The sequence below is a fragment of the Oncorhynchus keta genome, chromosome 35 (assembly GCF_023373465.1).
Source record: "Oncorhynchus keta strain PuntledgeMale-10-30-2019 chromosome 35, Oket_V2, whole genome shotgun sequence".
Taxonomy (NCBI): Eukaryota; Metazoa; Chordata; class Actinopteri; order Salmoniformes; family Salmonidae; genus Oncorhynchus; species Oncorhynchus keta.
The window spans coordinates 77,818,095-77,835,048 of NC_068455.1; the positions used below are offsets into that span (position 1 = coordinate 77,818,095).

The window sequence follows — 16,954 nt, forward strand, 5'->3', positions numbered from 1 at the left end:
TTGGAATTGTTAGCTAGATTACTTGTTGGTTATTACTGCATTGTTGGAACTAGAAGCACAAGCATTTCGCTACACTCGCATTAACATCTGCTAACCATGTGTATGTGACCAATAAAATTGGATTCGATTTGATGTTGCCGTTCTCCTTTATTACTGGTCTGCAGGCTGCCTTGCACAGTAAACTCCCGTCCAGCTGGCGGCGCTGTTGTGTTTCTGGGTTCCTCACCAACTAGAACAAAGAACGTCCCAAGATTCCTTGACTAGAACACGGAAGTAGGATTGGAAACGAGTTGTTATTGTTCCTTGTCTGCAGTAAAGAAAGACATACTTACTGAACAGGCTACCCATCTCTAATTTTATTTAAATTAAAATGTCTAAACTACAGATGTTGTGTGTGTTTTTAAATGAGCGTTTATCGGCGGCTGCTGTGGATATTTTTGGTGCAGTTGAGAAAACGGTAGTGGAGTACCAGGAGGAGAAGGATCGGCTACGGAGACTGCTGCGGAGGACACCAGAGATACAACTATGTAGAATAGGTGAGTATTTTTATTAAATTCACAATAGAGGATGGTCCTCCCCTTCCTCTGAGGAGCCTCTACCAATATTCTGCTCTATTTACTCTCAGTTTCGAAAATGCTCATTTGCATCAAAGTAGACATCATGCAAAACAACAAATCCCCGCAAGCGCCTACACGTCATCTCTAGCTGACACGTTTGCTAACAGAATGTTCCGTTTAAAGAAATTAAGCCAATTTATTCATTACTACATTTTAGATAACATTAGATAGTTAATCCAGAGATTTGTTTAACCTTTGCCTCGATGCAGCAGTCCCGTCCAGATCATGATGGTGTTTGTAGTTCTTTATGTTTGTAGTTCTTTGTTAGCCACATTAGGAGAGTTTCATTTTGAGGGGGTAAATACAGGGGGGGTATCATTTGTGGAATTCGTCCAACAGGAATCTGTTCCAAAAACAGAAGTACAAGGATGCCAACAAACAACGCATACAAACCTAGCTAACTAGCTGCCGAATAGGCATCAACTCACCACGTAGTTTATTCTTAATGTTTGTCCATAGGCTACCAGATTTACATTTTTCAGAATGAACGTGGTGAGTGAAAAACGCATTGAAATAGACCAATCCCTCCCTACCTGGTATCTTACTCTGCCGCTATACAACTTTGTATGCGTTGTGTTTGCAACCTTGTTATTTGCGAAGTTTTTTGGATTCCTGTTGGAACGTTCCACAAATTATAAAATGTAGGCGAATATATTCATAAAAGTCACCTTGTCCTGGAGAGATTTACACGGTTATCAAAACGTCACGCCAGGGTTAGCCTACACGAAACACAGCCTTTTATTTAAAGTCATTGTAAAATCCCCTTTGGGGAAAAATGAATGGTTGAAAAAAGATTAGACCCATTTCCCTGTTTGACCGTTTTATGGTTATGACTGTTGCAAAAGCAGCAGCTACTCTTTCTGGGGATCACACAAAACATGAAACATAATACAGAATGACATAATATAGAACATTCATAGATATAATATCAATATTTATTACCTTTATTTAACTAGGCAAGTCAGTTAAGAACAAATTCTTATTTTCAATGACGGCCTAGGAACACTGTTAACTGCCTGTTCAGGGGCAGAACGACAGATTTGTACCTTGTCAACTCAGGTGTTTGAACTTCTAACCACTACTAGGCTACCCTAGAAAACAGGCACACGTAGCCTACATATCAATACATACACACAAACTATCTAGGTCCAATAGGGGAGAGGCGTTGAGAGGTGTTGCTTTATCTGTTTTTTAAACAGGTTTTCTGTTCACTTGAGAAATTTCAGATGGAACGGAGTCCGATGCAACAATGGCTCTTCATAATACTGATCGCTTTCTTGAATTTGTTCTGGATTTGGGGACTGTGGTAACCTCTGCTCCTCTTCTCTGTCCCTCCAGAACCCGTGCAGCTCTCTGTTTCTGAAGAGGAGGTTCCCCCTGAGCAGCAGCACTGTGAGCAGGAGTTGAGCCCCAGTCTGGGGCAGAAGGACCCAGAGACCAAACAGATTAAAGAGGAACAGGAGGAAGTCAGGACCAGTCAGGAGGAAGAACAGCTTCAAGGGGTGGAGCCTGATATCATAGAGTTCATATTTACTCCTCCTTGTGTGAAAAGTGAATGTGATCAGGAGAACCCACGTCAAGATCCCATACTTGCTGAACACCCAACTCTCCTGAAAATGTCTAAACTACAGTCGTTTCAAGAGTTTTTAAATGAGCGTTTAACGGCGTTTGCTGCTGTGGAGATTTCTGGGGCATTTGCTAAAATGATAGTGGAGTACCAAGAGGAGAATGATCGGCTACGGAGACTGCTGCGGATCACACCAGAGATACCGCTATGTAGAATAGGTTCGTATGGACATCTACTGATAGTTAGTTATAGTTATACTCAATTAAAATGTTTTTATTAACTTTTATTGTACATGGATAAAAACATGTCTGTGTCACGAAAACCAGGAAGTTATTTGAAAGTCTGAAAATAGGTTCTAGAATTTACTGACTTTAGAAACAAACAAAAAATAAACAGATGCACATTTCTTACATTTTATCTTTCGGTCGTTCAACCTTCATCAGAGCAAATCTCCCCAAACAGTGGGACAGATGAGGCCACTAAGGCTGTGTTTATGCAGGCAGACCAATTCTGCCCCCATTGGTATTTTGACCAATCATATATCTTTTCATGCCAGATCATTTTCAGTGCTGATCTGATTGGTCAATTAATGGGAAAGAGATTAGACTTGGGCAGCCTGAGATAATTACAGACACCTGTGGTAATCTAAACTAACCCAAAAGGCCACTCGATGTCATGTCAGATAGAACAGAACATAGAGATGTAGTTCCACAAATACAAAATAAGGTGTTTGTATCAGGAACCCATAATCTCAGACAGAACAATACAGACGACAATCTGTAACAAAATGAAAGACGAGGTAAACACACAACACCTCAGTGGTTTCAGGAAATATTCAGACCGCTTGACTTTTTCCACATTTTGTTACGTTACAGCCTTTTTCTAAAATGGATTAAATCGTTTTTTCCTCAATGGACACACAATACCCCATAATGACATCACAATACCCTATAATGATATCACAATACCCCATAATAACATCACAATACCCAATAATGATATCACAATACCCCATAATGACATCACAATACCCTATAATGACATCACAATACCCCATAATGACTTCACAGTACCCCATAATGACATCACAGTACCCCACAATGACATCACAATACCCCATAATGACTTCACAGTACCACATAATGACATCACCGTACCCCACAATGACATCACAATACCCCATAATGACATCACAATACCCCATAATGACAAAGCAGAAATATATATATATATTTTTTTGCATATTTCATTTACATAAGTATTCAGACCCTTTACTCAGTGCTTCGTTGAAGCACCTTTGGCAGCGATTACAGCCTCGAGTCTTTTTAGGTATGACGCTACAAGCTTGTCACGCTTGTATTTGGGGAGTTTATCCCATTCTTCTCTGCAGATCCTCTCAAGCCCTGTCTGGTTGGATGGGGAGCGTTGCTGCACAGGTATTTTCAGGTCTCTCCAGAGATGTTAGATCAGGTTCAAGTCTGGGCTCTGGTTGGGCCACTCAAGGACATTCAGAGACTTGTCCCGAAGCCACTCCTGCATTGTCTTGGCTGTGTGCTTAGGGTCGTAGTCCTGTTAAAACCTTTGCCCCCTTTCTGAGGTTCTGAGCGCTCTGGAGCAGGTTTTCATCAAGGATCTCACTGTACTTCAAATCACATTGGTCACATACACATTTAGCAGATGTTATTGCGAGTGTATTGAAATGCTTGTGTTCCAAGCTCCAACTGTGCAGTAATATCTAACAATTCACAAATCTAAAAAGAAAAATAATGGAATTAAGAAATATATAAATATTAGGACGAGCGATGTTGGAGTGGAATTGACTAAAATACAGAATAATATAATATATATATTTTTACCTTTTTTTAACTAGGCAAGTCAGTTAAGGACAAATTCTTATTTTCAATGAGGGCTTGAAACAAACTTTAGTTTTGGCAAGTAGGTTAGGACATCTACTTTGTGCATGACACTGGTAATTTTTCCAACAATTGTTTACAGACAGATTATTTAACTTGTAATTCACTGTATCACAATTCCAGTGGGTCAGAAGTTTACATACACTAAGTTGACTGTGCCTTTAAACAGCTTGGAAAATTCCAGAAGGTGATGTCATGGCTTTAGAAGCTTCTGATAGGCTAATTGACATAATTCTAGTCAATTGGAGGTGTACCTGTGGATGTATTTCAAGAACTACCTTCAAACTCAGTGCCTCTTTGCTTGACATCATGGGAAAATCAAAAGAAATCAGCCAAGACCTCAGAAAAAAAATTGTAGACCTCCACAAGTCTGGTTCATCCTTGGGAGCAATTTCCAAAATCCTGAAGGTACCACGTTCATCTGTAAAAACAATAGTACGCAAGTATAAACACAATGGGACCACGCAGCCGTCATACCGCTCAGGAAGGAGACGTTTTCTGTCTCCTAGAGATTAATGTACTTTGGTGTGGAAAGTGCAAATCAATCCCAGAACAACAGCAAAGGACCTTGTGAAGATGCTAGAGGAAACAGGTACAAAAGTATCTGTATTCACAGTAAAACGAGTCCTATATCGACATAACCTGAAAGACCTCTCAGCAAGGAAGAAGCCACTGCACCAAAACTGCCATATACAATCTCGACTATGTGCCTTTTTACTGAGGAGTGGCTTCCGTCTGGCCACTCTACCATAAAGGCCTGATTTGGTGGAGTGCTGCAGAGAGGGTTGTCCTTCTGGAAGGTTCTCCCATCTTCACAGAGGAACTCTGGAGCTCTGTCAGAGTGACCATCAGGTTCTTGGTCACTTCCCTGACCAAGGCCCTTCTCCCCCGATTGCTCAGTTTGGCCGGGCGGCCAGCTGTAGGAAGAGTCTTAGTGGTTCCAAACTTCTTCCATTCAATTTTGAGTGTCATAGAAAAGGGTCTGAATACTTATGTCAATAATATATATTTTTTTAATACATTTGCAAAAATGTCTTAACTGTTTTTGCTTTGTCATTATGGGGTATTGTGATGTCATTATGGGGTATTGTGATGTCATTATGGGGTATTGTGTGTAGATTGATGAGGAATTGTTTTTATTGAATCAGTTTTAGAATAAGGCTTTAACTTAACAAAAGGTAGAAAAGGGAAGGGGTCTTAATGCTTTCTGAATGCTCTGTATACATTGTCCTCTGTAATTATATGGCACAGTGAAGCATTTCCTTCGTATTTCGGCTCTGTACCAATGACTAGGAGGTTAAAGTATAGTTTCTCAGCTTTTATTTGAGAGTATTTGTACCATTTTTAGAAATGACAATGCTTTTTATACCTCGGGGTTCCTATTTCAAGTATTTGGACAATTGGCTCGACAGGTGTTTCTGGTTAGTCAGGTCAAATCAAATCACATTTTTAAAAATGGTTAGCAGATGTTAATGCGAGTGTAGCGAAATGCTTGTGCTTCTAGTTCCGACAATGCAGTAATAACCAACAAGTAATCTAACTAACAATTCCAAAACTACTGTCTTATACACAGTGTAAGGGGATAAATAATATGTACATAAGGATATATGAATGAGTGATGGTACAGAGCGGCATAGGCAAGATACATTAGATGGTATCGAGTACAGTATATACATATGAGATGAGTATGTAAACAAAGTAGTGATACATGTATTACATAAGGATGCAGTAGATGATATAGAGTACAGTATATACATATACATATGAGATGAATAATGTAGGGTATGTACCATTATATTAGGTAGCATTGTTTAAAGTGGCTAGTGATATATTTGACATCATTTCCCATCAATTCCCAGGTGTGTTCCGGCACATAATGTGTGCAGGCATACGAGAGCTGTCAATGTGTAGTCTTGTGTCTAGGCTTTTTGCATATGCCTTTTGGAGCCTGCTTTTGTGGTGTTAACACCAATAGCAGAACGAGGCCCAAAGAAGTGTCAATGAAAGTCAATGAAGCAATTTATGAGGCTGAAACATTGGCTAAATCTTAGGCTTACCAAAAAATAAATAAAAAATAAACATCATTCAAAATTAAGAAAGCTCTTGTGAGCTCAGCAAATGGCCTGGTAGGCCAAGGAAGACTGTTACCAAACGTGGCTGAAGAATGTCAGACCACTCCAGGAGGTGGGGTTGGACATGTCAGTCACTACCATCTACAGAAGACTCATATACCAGCCTGGTCTCATATACTAGACGTAACATAGTACATGTAAATCCGGGACACTCTAATTAGTACGAAATTAAAGACTTTTACATTTACATTTAAGTCATTTAGCAGACGCTCTTATCCAGAGCGATTTACATTTTACTTTTCATCTACTTACTACTTTTTTTTTTTTAAATCTACTTTGCAACTACTTAGCATGTTGGCTAACCCTTCCCCTAACCTTAACCCTTTTCACTAACCTTTCTCCTAACCATTTTAGTTAACCGTTACCTTAACTATAACTCCTAACCTTAACCATATATCCTAGCCTAACTAAAGTTAGCCAGCTTGCTAATGTTAGCCACCTAGCTAGAATTAAACAATTAAAAAAATTTGTAACATATTGTAAGAAATGGGTGATGGACATCCACAAATTGAATCCACACCGTACTAAATGTACCTACATAATAATACGAAATGCTCTGAGACCAGGTTGGAACTACAGAGGTCACACTGTGAGGTGCCACTGCTTCAGAAACAGGATGGGCAGGTTAGTTTGCTTAAAAGAGCCTGCAGAGTTCTGGGGGGGGGGATTGTGGACAGATTAAAACAATGATTAACATTAATGATTAACACCAGAATGATGGCAAGGGGGAAGAAACTGCCCAGGAGGAGGGGGGCTGTTATGGCTTGGGCATGAATGTCTGCCCCTGGAACTGGCTCACCTTCTTTACTCTCCATTGATGATGTCACTGCTCCATTGATGATGTCACTGCTGTCACTGCTCCATTGATGATGTCACTGCTCCATTGATGATGTCACTGCTGTCACTGCTCCATTGATGATGTCACTGCTCCATTGATGATGTCACTGCTCCATTGATGATGTCACTGCTCCATTGATGATGTCACTGCTCCATTGATGATGTCACTGCTCCATTGATGATGTCACTGCTCCATTGATGATGTCACTGCTCCATTGATGATGTCACTGCTCCATTGAAGATGTCCCCACATTCATTCTGAAGTGTACAGAAACCTATTGTCCGCTAACGTATACTGTGTCTGCTAAAGAACAAGCAAAATGCCTCCAAACTCATTGGGCGGCGCTTCGTCATTACAGCAAGACAATGACCCCGAACATATAACCATAGCAACTAGGGAGTTTTTTCAGCGCCAAAAAGTACAATTCTTTACTGGGCGAAGTCGATCTCCAGATTTACATCCAATTGAACATGCATTTCATTTGCTGAAGATGAGACATAAAGGGAAACAATATTTAAAAACAACAGCAAAAAACTAGTGGCTGCAGTACAGACCTGGCAGGGCGTCACCAGAGAAGATATTGTCTTGGTCAATGGGTTGCAGACTTCAGTCAGTTATTGGATGCAAAGGATCAAATACTGAACAGTGCTTCATTTGGACTTTATATGAATCATTTGGACTTTATATGAATCATTTGGACTTTATATGAATCATTTGGACCTTATATGAATCATTTGGACCTTATATGAATCATTTGGACCTTATATGAATCATTTGGACCTTGCAACATGTAAAGTGTTGGTCCCATGTTTCATGAGCTGAAATAAACGTTCCCAGAAATGTTCCATACACACAAACATCTTATTTCTCTCAAATTTTGTTGACAAATTAGTTTACATTCCTGTTAGTGAACATTTCTCCTTTGCCAAGATTATCCATCCACCTTGCAGGTGTGGCATATCAAGAGGCTGATTAAACAGCATAGTTATTACACAGGTGCACCTTGTGCTGGGGACAATAAAAGGCTACTCTAAAATGTGCAGTTTTGTCACACAACACAATGCCACAGATGTCTGCATACTCACCAGACATGTTACCCATTGAGCATGTTTGGGATGCTCTGGATTGATGTGTACGATAGCGTGTTCCAGTTCAACTTCACTTAGCCAATTGAAGAGGAGTGGGACAACATTTTCAAAGGCTACAGACAACAGCCTGATCAACTCTATGCGAAGGAGATGTGTCGTACTGTATGAGGTGTATCGTACTGAATGAGATGTATCGTACTGTATGATATGTGTCGTACTGTATGAGGTGTGTCGTACTGTGTGAGGTGTATCGTACTGTATGAGGTGTGTCGTACTGTATGAGGTGTGTCGTACTGTGAGGTGTGTCGTACTGTATGAGGTGTGTCGTACTGTGTGAGGTGTATCGTACTGTATGAGGTGTGTCGTACTGTATGAGGTGTGTCGTACTGTGAGGTGTGTCGTACTGTATGATATGTGTCGTACTGTATGAGGTGTGTCGTACTGTATGAGGTGTGTCGTACTGTGAGGTGTGTCGTACTGTATGAGGTGTGTCGTACTGTGAGGTGTGTCGTACTGTATGAGGTGTGTCGTACTGTGAGGTGTATCGTACTGTATGAGGTGTGTCGTACTGTATGAGGTGTATCGTACTGTATGAGGTGTGTCGTACTGTGAGGTGTGTCGTACTGTATGATATGTGTCGTACTTTATGAGGTGTGTCGTACTGAATGAGATGTATCGTACTGTATGAGGTGTATCGTACTGTATGAGGTGTGTCGTACTGTATGAGGTGTGTCGTACTGTATGAGGTGTGTCGTACTGTGTGAGGTGTATCGTACTGTATGAGATGTGTCGTACTGTATGAGGTGTGTCGTACTGTATGAGGTGTGTCGTACTGTATGAGGTACATGGTACTGTATGAGGTACATGGTACTGTATGAGGTACATGGTACTGTATGAGGTACATGGTACTGTATGAGGTACATGGTACTGTATGAGGTGTATCGTACTGTATGAGGTGTGTCGTACTGTATGAGGTGTGTCGTACTGTATGAGGTGTGTCGTACTGTATGAGGTGTATCGTACTGTATGAGGTGTATCGTACTGTATGAGGTGTGTCGTACTGTATGAGGTGTGTCGTACTGTATGAGATGTGTCGTACTGTATGAGGTGTATCGTACTGTATGAGGTGTGTCGTACTGTATGAGGTGTATCGTACTGTATGAGGTGTATCGTACTGTATGAGGTACATGGTACTGTATGAGGTGTGTCGTACTGTATGAGGTGTGTCGTACTGTGTGAGGTGTATCGTACTGTATGAGGTGTGTCGTACTGTATGAGGTGTGTCGTACTGTATGAGGTGTGTCGTACTGTATGAGGTACATGGTACTGTATGAGGTGTGTCGTACTGTATGAGGTACATGGTACTGTATGAGGGACATGGTACTGTATGAGCTGTGTCGTACTGTATGAGGTACATGGTACTGTATGAGGTACATGGTACTGTATGAGATGTGTCGTACTGTATGAGGTACATGGTACTGTATGAGGTGTGTCGTACTGTATGAGGTGTGTCGTACTGTGTGAGGTGTATCGTACTGTATGAGGTGTGTCGTACTGTATGAGGTGTGTCGTACTGTATGAGGTACATGGTACTGTATGAGGTGTGTCGTACTGTATGAGGTACATGGTACTGTATGAGGGACATGGTACTGTATGAGCTGTGTCGTACTGTATGAGGTACATGGTACTGTATGAGGTACATGGTACTGTATGAGGTACATGGTACTGTATGAGGTGTGTCGTACTGTATGAGATGTGTCGTACTGTATGAGGTACATGGTACTGTATGAGGTACATGGTACTGTATGAGGTACATGGTACTGTATGAGATGTGTCGTACTGTATGAGGTACATGGTACTGTATGAGGTACATGGTACTGTATGAGGCGTGTCGTACTGTATGAGATGTGTCGTACTGTATGAGGTACATGGTACTGTATGAGGTACATGGTACTGTATGAGGTACATGGTACTGTATGAGGTGTGTCATACTGTATGAAATGTGTCATACTGTATGAGGTACATGGTACTGTATGAGGTACATGGTACTGTATGAGGTACATGGTACTGTATGAGGTGTGTCGTACTGTATGAGATGTGTCGTACTGTATGAGGTACATGGTACTGTATGAGGTACATGGTACTGTATGAGGTACATGGTACTGTATGAGGTACATGGTACTGTATGAGGTACATGGTACTTACTGTATGAGGTACATGGTACTGTATGAGGTACATGGTACTGTATGAGATACATGGTACTGTATGAGGTACATGGTACTGTATGAGGTACATGGTACTGTACTGTATGAGATGTACTTACTGTATGAGGTACATGGTACTGTATGAGGTACATGGTACTGTATGAGGTACATGGTACTGTATGAGATACATGGTACTGTATGAGGTACATGGTACTGTATGAGGTACATGGTACTGTATGAGGTACATGGTACTTACTGTATGAGGTACATGGTACTGTATGAGGTACATGGTACTGTATGAGATACATGGTACTGTATGAGGTACATGGTACTGTATGAGGTACATGGTACTGTATGAGGTACATGGTACTTACTGTATGAGGTACATGGTACTGTATGAGGTACATGGTACTGTATCACACCAGATCCTGACTGGTTTTCCACGTCTTTATTTATTTGTATTTATTTATCTGACCAACAGATGCAGATCCAGTCGTGTTAAATCCATAATATGATTATTATTATTTATTTTTTACTGATTTACATACCTACAGCACCAGTCAAAGGTTTGGACACACCCATTCCAGGGTTTTTTAAAGTTACAAACAACGTAAAAACCCACCAAAATAACTGATGGTTAGGAGCATGTAAAACATCAGCCATCCCCTCCCGCACCATTCTACATCTGTCTAAAGGCTGTATAGGTAACCTCTGCTCCTCCTCTCCTTCCCTCCAGAATCCCTGCAGCCCTCTGTCTCTGAACAGGAGGTTCCCCCTGAGCAGCAGCACTGTGAGCAGGAGTGGAGCCCCAGTCTGGGACAGAAGAACCCAGAGACCAAACAGATTAAAGAGGAACAGGAGGAAGTCAGGACCAGTCAGGAGGAAGAGCAGCTTCAAAGGGTGGAGCCTGATATCATAGGGTTCATTTTCTCTCCTTCCTGTGTGAAAAGTGAATGTGATCAGGAGGACCAAACCCAGACAGTGGAGAACAGAGAGAGAGACTCTAAACTAGTGGATCTCAAACCTTCTGGCACTGTGACCCACCTAAAGGGTCTCTACATTCCCTGTGACCCTCCAGATAATCAAAACAATGCCTCCAGCCACAGCTCAGCTGTAAGCAATGACACAGTAGGACTTGACAACAGTCCACTATTGGATCCCAGCCCAACATTGGGGGAACATTGTTCCAAACCCAACACCATGCCTAGAAAAACTCACAGCTGCCGTGACTGTGGTGAAACATTTGCTCTGAAAGCTGATCTGCAGAGACATGTGACTCTCACCAAGAAGAGACCCAGTGAATGTAGATTCTGCAAGAAACGCTACAACTCCACCTGTAAACTGAAGGCCCATATCCGACTCTGTCACAGTGGTAAACCCTGTGTCTGCCCTGTTTGTGGAAAGATCTTCAAACAAAAAGGACATCTGTCCAGACACATGAGGATTCACACAGGAGAGAAACCATTCAGTTGTGGTGACTGTGGGAAAAGCTTCCGTCTGAAGGGGCATCTAACCAGGCACAAACTGATTCACACAGGGGAAAATCCATTTAGCTGTGGTGATTGCGGGAAAAGATTCAGTCTCAAGCAGCATCTAACCAGGCACAAACTGATTCACACAGGAGAGAAACCTTTTAGCTGTGGCGACTGCGGGAAAAGCTTCAATCTCAAGAAGACACTAACTGAACATATACGGACTCACACAGGAGAGAAACCTTTTAGCTGTGGTGACTGTGGGAAAAGCTTTAGTGTCAAGAAGACACTAATTGAACATATACGGACTCACACAGGAGAGAAACCATATAGCTGTGGTGACTGTGGGAAAAGCTTCAGTGTCAATAGGAACCTAACTAAGCACAAACTGACTCACACAGGAGAGAAACAACATGGCTGCTCAGTCTGTGGTAAAAGATTCATTCAGAAGACTAATCTGCTGAGGCATGTCAAAAACAACCACAAAGAATGAAAACAAGACAAAGGAACAAAGAAAGTAAATGAGGACATAGACACAGAGAGGGGACTAAGAGAGTATTGAGATACACCCAAGATCCCCTGTGGACCAACTCTAACTGGTCCTCCTGATCCTGCTCAGTCCAATGTCACAGTAATGATACAATGTGGCTGTTGTCTGAACCTAACAGGTAATGTTGCTACTCTTTGTGTATGAAATGGACAATCTGCAGTTCAGACAACCACCAGTTTTTAGGTGAACAACTGAGGGATGGTGTTGGAGAGTTGTAAAACACTCAAATTCATAGACTGATATCAAATTTGCCTGTTGCTACTTTTTTCCTTAAAAGAACCATTAGAGGTGTCCACTACAATGCAAGATTTAGTTAGCTAGAGATTTAGTAAGCTAGAGATTTAGTTAGCTAGAGATTTAGTCAGCTAGAGATTTAGTCAGCTAGAGATTTAGTTAGCTAGAGATTTAGTCAGCTAGAGATTTAGTTAGCTAGAGATTTAGTCAACTAGAGATTTAGTCAGCTAGAGATTTAGTCAGCTAGAGATTTAGTCAACTAGAGATTTAGTCAGCTAGAGATTTAGTTAGCTAGAGATTTAGTCAGCTAGAGATTTAGTCAGCTAGAGATTTAGTCAGCTAGAGATTTAGTTAGCTAGAGATTTAGTTAGCTAGAGATTTAGTCAGCTAGAGATTTAGTCAACTAGAGATTTAGTCAGCTAGAGATTTAGTTAGCTAGAGATTTAGTTAGCTAGAGATTTAGTCAGCTAGAGATTTAGTTAGCTAGAGATTTAGTCAGCTAGAGATTTAGTCAACTAGAGATTTAGTTAGCTAGAGATTTAGTTAGCTAGAGATTTAGTCAGCTACAGATTTAGTTAGCTAGAGATTTAGTCAGCTAGAGATTTAGTTAGCTAGAGATTTAGTCAACTAGAGATTTAGTCAGCTAGAGATTTAGTTAGCTAGAGATTTAGTCAGCTAGAGATTTAGTCAGCTAGAGATTTAGTCAACTAGAGATTTAGTCAGCTAGAGATTTAGTCAACTAGAGATTTAGCTAGCTAGAGATTTAGCTATCTAGAGATTTAGTTATCTAGAGATTTAGTAAGCTAGAGATTTAGTTATCTAGAGATTTAGTTATCTAGAGATTTAGTTATCTAGAGATTTAGTTATCTAGAGATTTAGTAATCTAGAGGTTTAGTAATCTAGAGATTTAGTCATCTAGAGATTTAGTTATCTAGAGACAGTCAGCTAGAGATTTAGTTATCTAGAGATTTAGTCAGCTAGAGATTTAGTCAGCTAGAGATTTAGTTCGCTCGAGATTTAGTTAGCTAGAGATTTAGTCAGCTAGAGATTTAGTTATCTAGAGATTTAGTTAGCTAGAGATTTAGTCAGCTAGTTAACTAAATAAACTTTATATGGAGAGAGATAAACACCAAATGGGCGTGGTCTAATTGACTCAACGACCAAACAACGTACGTAAGTGTAGATTTCTTAATGAACCAGAGGATCTCTAGGTATTTCTGGTTGATTGTCAAAGTGATCTGTTTCATTGACCCCCCCCCCCATCCCCCTCTGCAGTTCAAATAAGAACAAAGTGGGAAACCTGACACTGTTTTGGTAAACAACTGAGGTAACGGGTTGGAGAAATGTAAATATTCAGACACATCTTTGGATGCCAGGACTGATCACCCATGAGATCAAAATAATAGTTTTAACCATATTATGTGGCTATGCAGTGTTTGGTTGACATTTTAGGTTCATGTGTTTCGTGTTCTGATGGGGTTATGACTGTCCAAAGTCCAAAATTCGATGTACCAATCACAGATTGCCCCTTAAAACCCCCTAGAGTTGATTGACGCGCCCGTGCGTCACAGGGCGACGTCATTTTGAATACGGAATATCTCCCTGTGTATTTATTATCGTGGCTGCTGCTCCTTCCCCTCTTTCTGCCTGCTCAATAACATGGGGGGAGAGAGGCCTTTTTCTACACGGGAGAAGAAGAAGCTCTGGACAAGAAAATATTCACAGAATCATGTGTTAATCCCAAACCGTGATGTCTGAGCCTAAGATGCAAACTAATGTCACCAATGTCGAAAAGGAGAGACTTTGTTTGGCTCTATGACATCTACAAGTTGAAGTGCCCTCTGAACTCTTGTCACGGACTACGTCATTTCCAAGAGGTGTCACAAAAAAAACGACTGTCCCGACCAAACCGTTGGTGCTACAAACAAGTGTCACCAATATTCAGTGGTGTAAAATACTTAAAAGTATTAATTCAGTTGTGTTTTGGGGGCGTATCTGTACTTAGATAAAAGTACTTTAAAGTATTAATTCAGTTGTTTTTTGGGGGCGTATCTGTACTTAGATAAAAGTACTTTAAAGTATTAATTCTGTTGTTTTTTGGGGGGGGGTATCTGTACTTAGATAAAAGTACTTTAAAGTATTAATTCTGTTGTTTTTTGGGGGGGTATCTGTACTTAGATAAAAAGTACTTTAAAGTATTAATTCAGTTGTTTTTTGGGGGGGTATCTGTACTTAACTTTACTATTTATATTTTTTGACAACATTTACTTCATTACATTCCTAATGAAAATAATGTTCAAATTCACGCACTTATCATCCCTACTGCCTCTGATCTGGAGGACTCACTAAACAGAGAACATCCCTGGTCATCCCTACTGCCTCTGATCTGGAGGACTCACTAAACAGAGAACATCCCTGGTCATCCCTACTGCCTCTGATCTGGCAGACTCACTAAACAGAGAACATCCCTGGTCATCCCTACTGCCTCTGATCTGGCAGACTCACTAAACAGAGAACATCCCTGGTCATCCCTACTGCCTCTGATCTGGCGGACTCACTAAACAGAGAACATCCCTGGTCATCCCTACTGCCTCTGATCTGGCAGACTCACTAAACAGAGAACATCCCTGGTCATCCCTACTGCCTCTGATCTGGCGGACTCACTAAACAGAGAACATCCCTGGTCATCCCTACTGCCTCTGATCTGGCAGACTCACTAAACAGAGAACATCCCTGGTCATCCCTACTGCCTCTGATCTGGAGGACTCACTAAACAGAGAACATCCCTGGTCATCCCTACTGCCTCTGATCTGGCAGAATCACTAAACAGAGAACATCCCTGGTCATCCCGACTGCCTCTGATCTGGAGGACTCACTAAACAGAGAACATCCCTGGTCATCTACTGCCTCTGATCTGGAGGACTCACTAAACAGAGAACATCCCTGGTCATCCCTACAGCCTCTGATCTGGAGGACTCACTAAACAGAGAACATCCCTGGTCATCCCTACTGCCTCTGATCTGGAGGACTCACTAAACAGAGAACATCCCTGGTCATCCCTACTGCCTCTGATCTGGAGGACTCACTAAACAGAGAACATCCCTGGTCATCCCTACTGCCTCTGATCTGGAGGAATCACTACATTTAACATTTACATTTAAGTCATTTAGCAGACGCTCTTATCCAGAGCTACTAAACAGAGAACATCCCTGGTCATCCCTACTGCCTCTGATCTGGAGGAATCACTAAACAGAGAACATCCCTGGTCATCCCTACTGCCTCTGATCTGGAGGAATCACTAAACAGAGAACATCCCTGGTCATCCCTACTGCCTCTGATCTGGAGGACTCACAAAACAGAGAACATCCCTGGTCATCCCTACTGCCTCTGATCTGGAGGACTCACTAAACAGAGAACATCCCTGGTCATCCCTTCTGCCTCTGATCTGGAGGACTCACTAAACAGAGAACATCCCTGGTCAACCCTACTGCCTCTGATCTGGAGGACTCACTAAACAGAGAACATCCCTGGTCATCCCTACTGCCTCTGATCTGGAGGACTCACTAAACAGAGAACATCCCTGGTCGTCCCTACTGCCTCTGATCTGGAGGACTCACTAAACAGAGAACATCCCTGGTCGTCCCTACTGCCTCTGATCTGGAGGAATCACTAAACAGAGAACATCCCTGGTCATCCCTACTGCCTCTGATCTGGCGGACTCACTAAACAGAGAACATCCCTGGTCATCCCTACTGCCTCTGATCTGGCAGACTCACTGAATATAAATGTGTTGTTTGTAAATAATGTCAGAGTGTTGGAGTGTGACCCGTGACTATCCGTACATTTTAAAAACTAGGAAATGGTGTCTGCTTTGCTTAGTATAAGGAATTTGAAATGATTTATACTTTTACTTTTGATACTTAGGTATATTTAAAACCAAATACTTTTACTCAAGTAGTATTTTACTGGGTGACTTTCACTTTTTACATGAGTCATTTTCTATTAAGGTATCTTTACTTTTACTCAAGTATGACAACTGAGTCATTTTCTATTAAGGTATCTTTACTTTTCCTCAAGTATGACAACTGGGTCATTTTTCCACCTCTGATGATATTGAAAACTCAGGAATGCGAAGGTGTCGGTTGTTGTGCTTTAGAACACACACAAGCTCCAGAGGAGTGAAGGTAACCCAGGTGACCCAGGTAACCCAGGTGACCCAGGTAACCCAGGTAACCCAGGTGACCCAGGTGACCCAGGTAACCCAGGTAACCCAGTTCCAGGCTGTAAAAAGTGCATAGTGTATAATGTGTAAAAATAAAGAAAAACCCATGAATGATTA

At 41.4% G+C, this 16,954-nt stretch overlaps 1 protein-coding gene across 1 annotated transcript; it reads left to right on the top strand.

The window, feature by feature from the left end:
• Positions 1–193: 193 nt before the first annotated feature.
• Positions 194–16,954, top strand: LOC118377968 (zinc finger and SCAN domain-containing protein 22-like). The gene is made up of 3 exons (XM_052497905.1): positions 194–536; positions 1,956–2,402; positions 11,096–16,954. The coding sequence occupies exons 1-3, from the start codon at positions 371–373 to the stop codon at positions 12,322–12,324; spliced, it is 1,842 nt and encodes a 613-aa protein (XP_052353865.1). The 5' UTR covers positions 194–370; the 3' UTR covers positions 12,325–16,954.

Bases quoted from the DNA above. Each gene is read 5' to 3' on its own strand.
- LOC118377968 (XM_052497905.1), top strand. From the start codon at position 371: ATGTCTAAACTACAGATGTTGTGTGTGTTTTTAAATGAGCGTTTATCG. The intron at 537-1,955 runs GTGAGTATTTTT...CTGTCCCTCCAG, and splicing joins GATACAACTATGTAGAATAG to AACCCGTGCAGCTCTCTGTT. The intron at 2,403-11,095 runs GTTCGTATGGAC...CCTTCCCTCCAG, and splicing joins GATACCGCTATGTAGAATAG to AATCCCTGCAGCCCTCTGTC.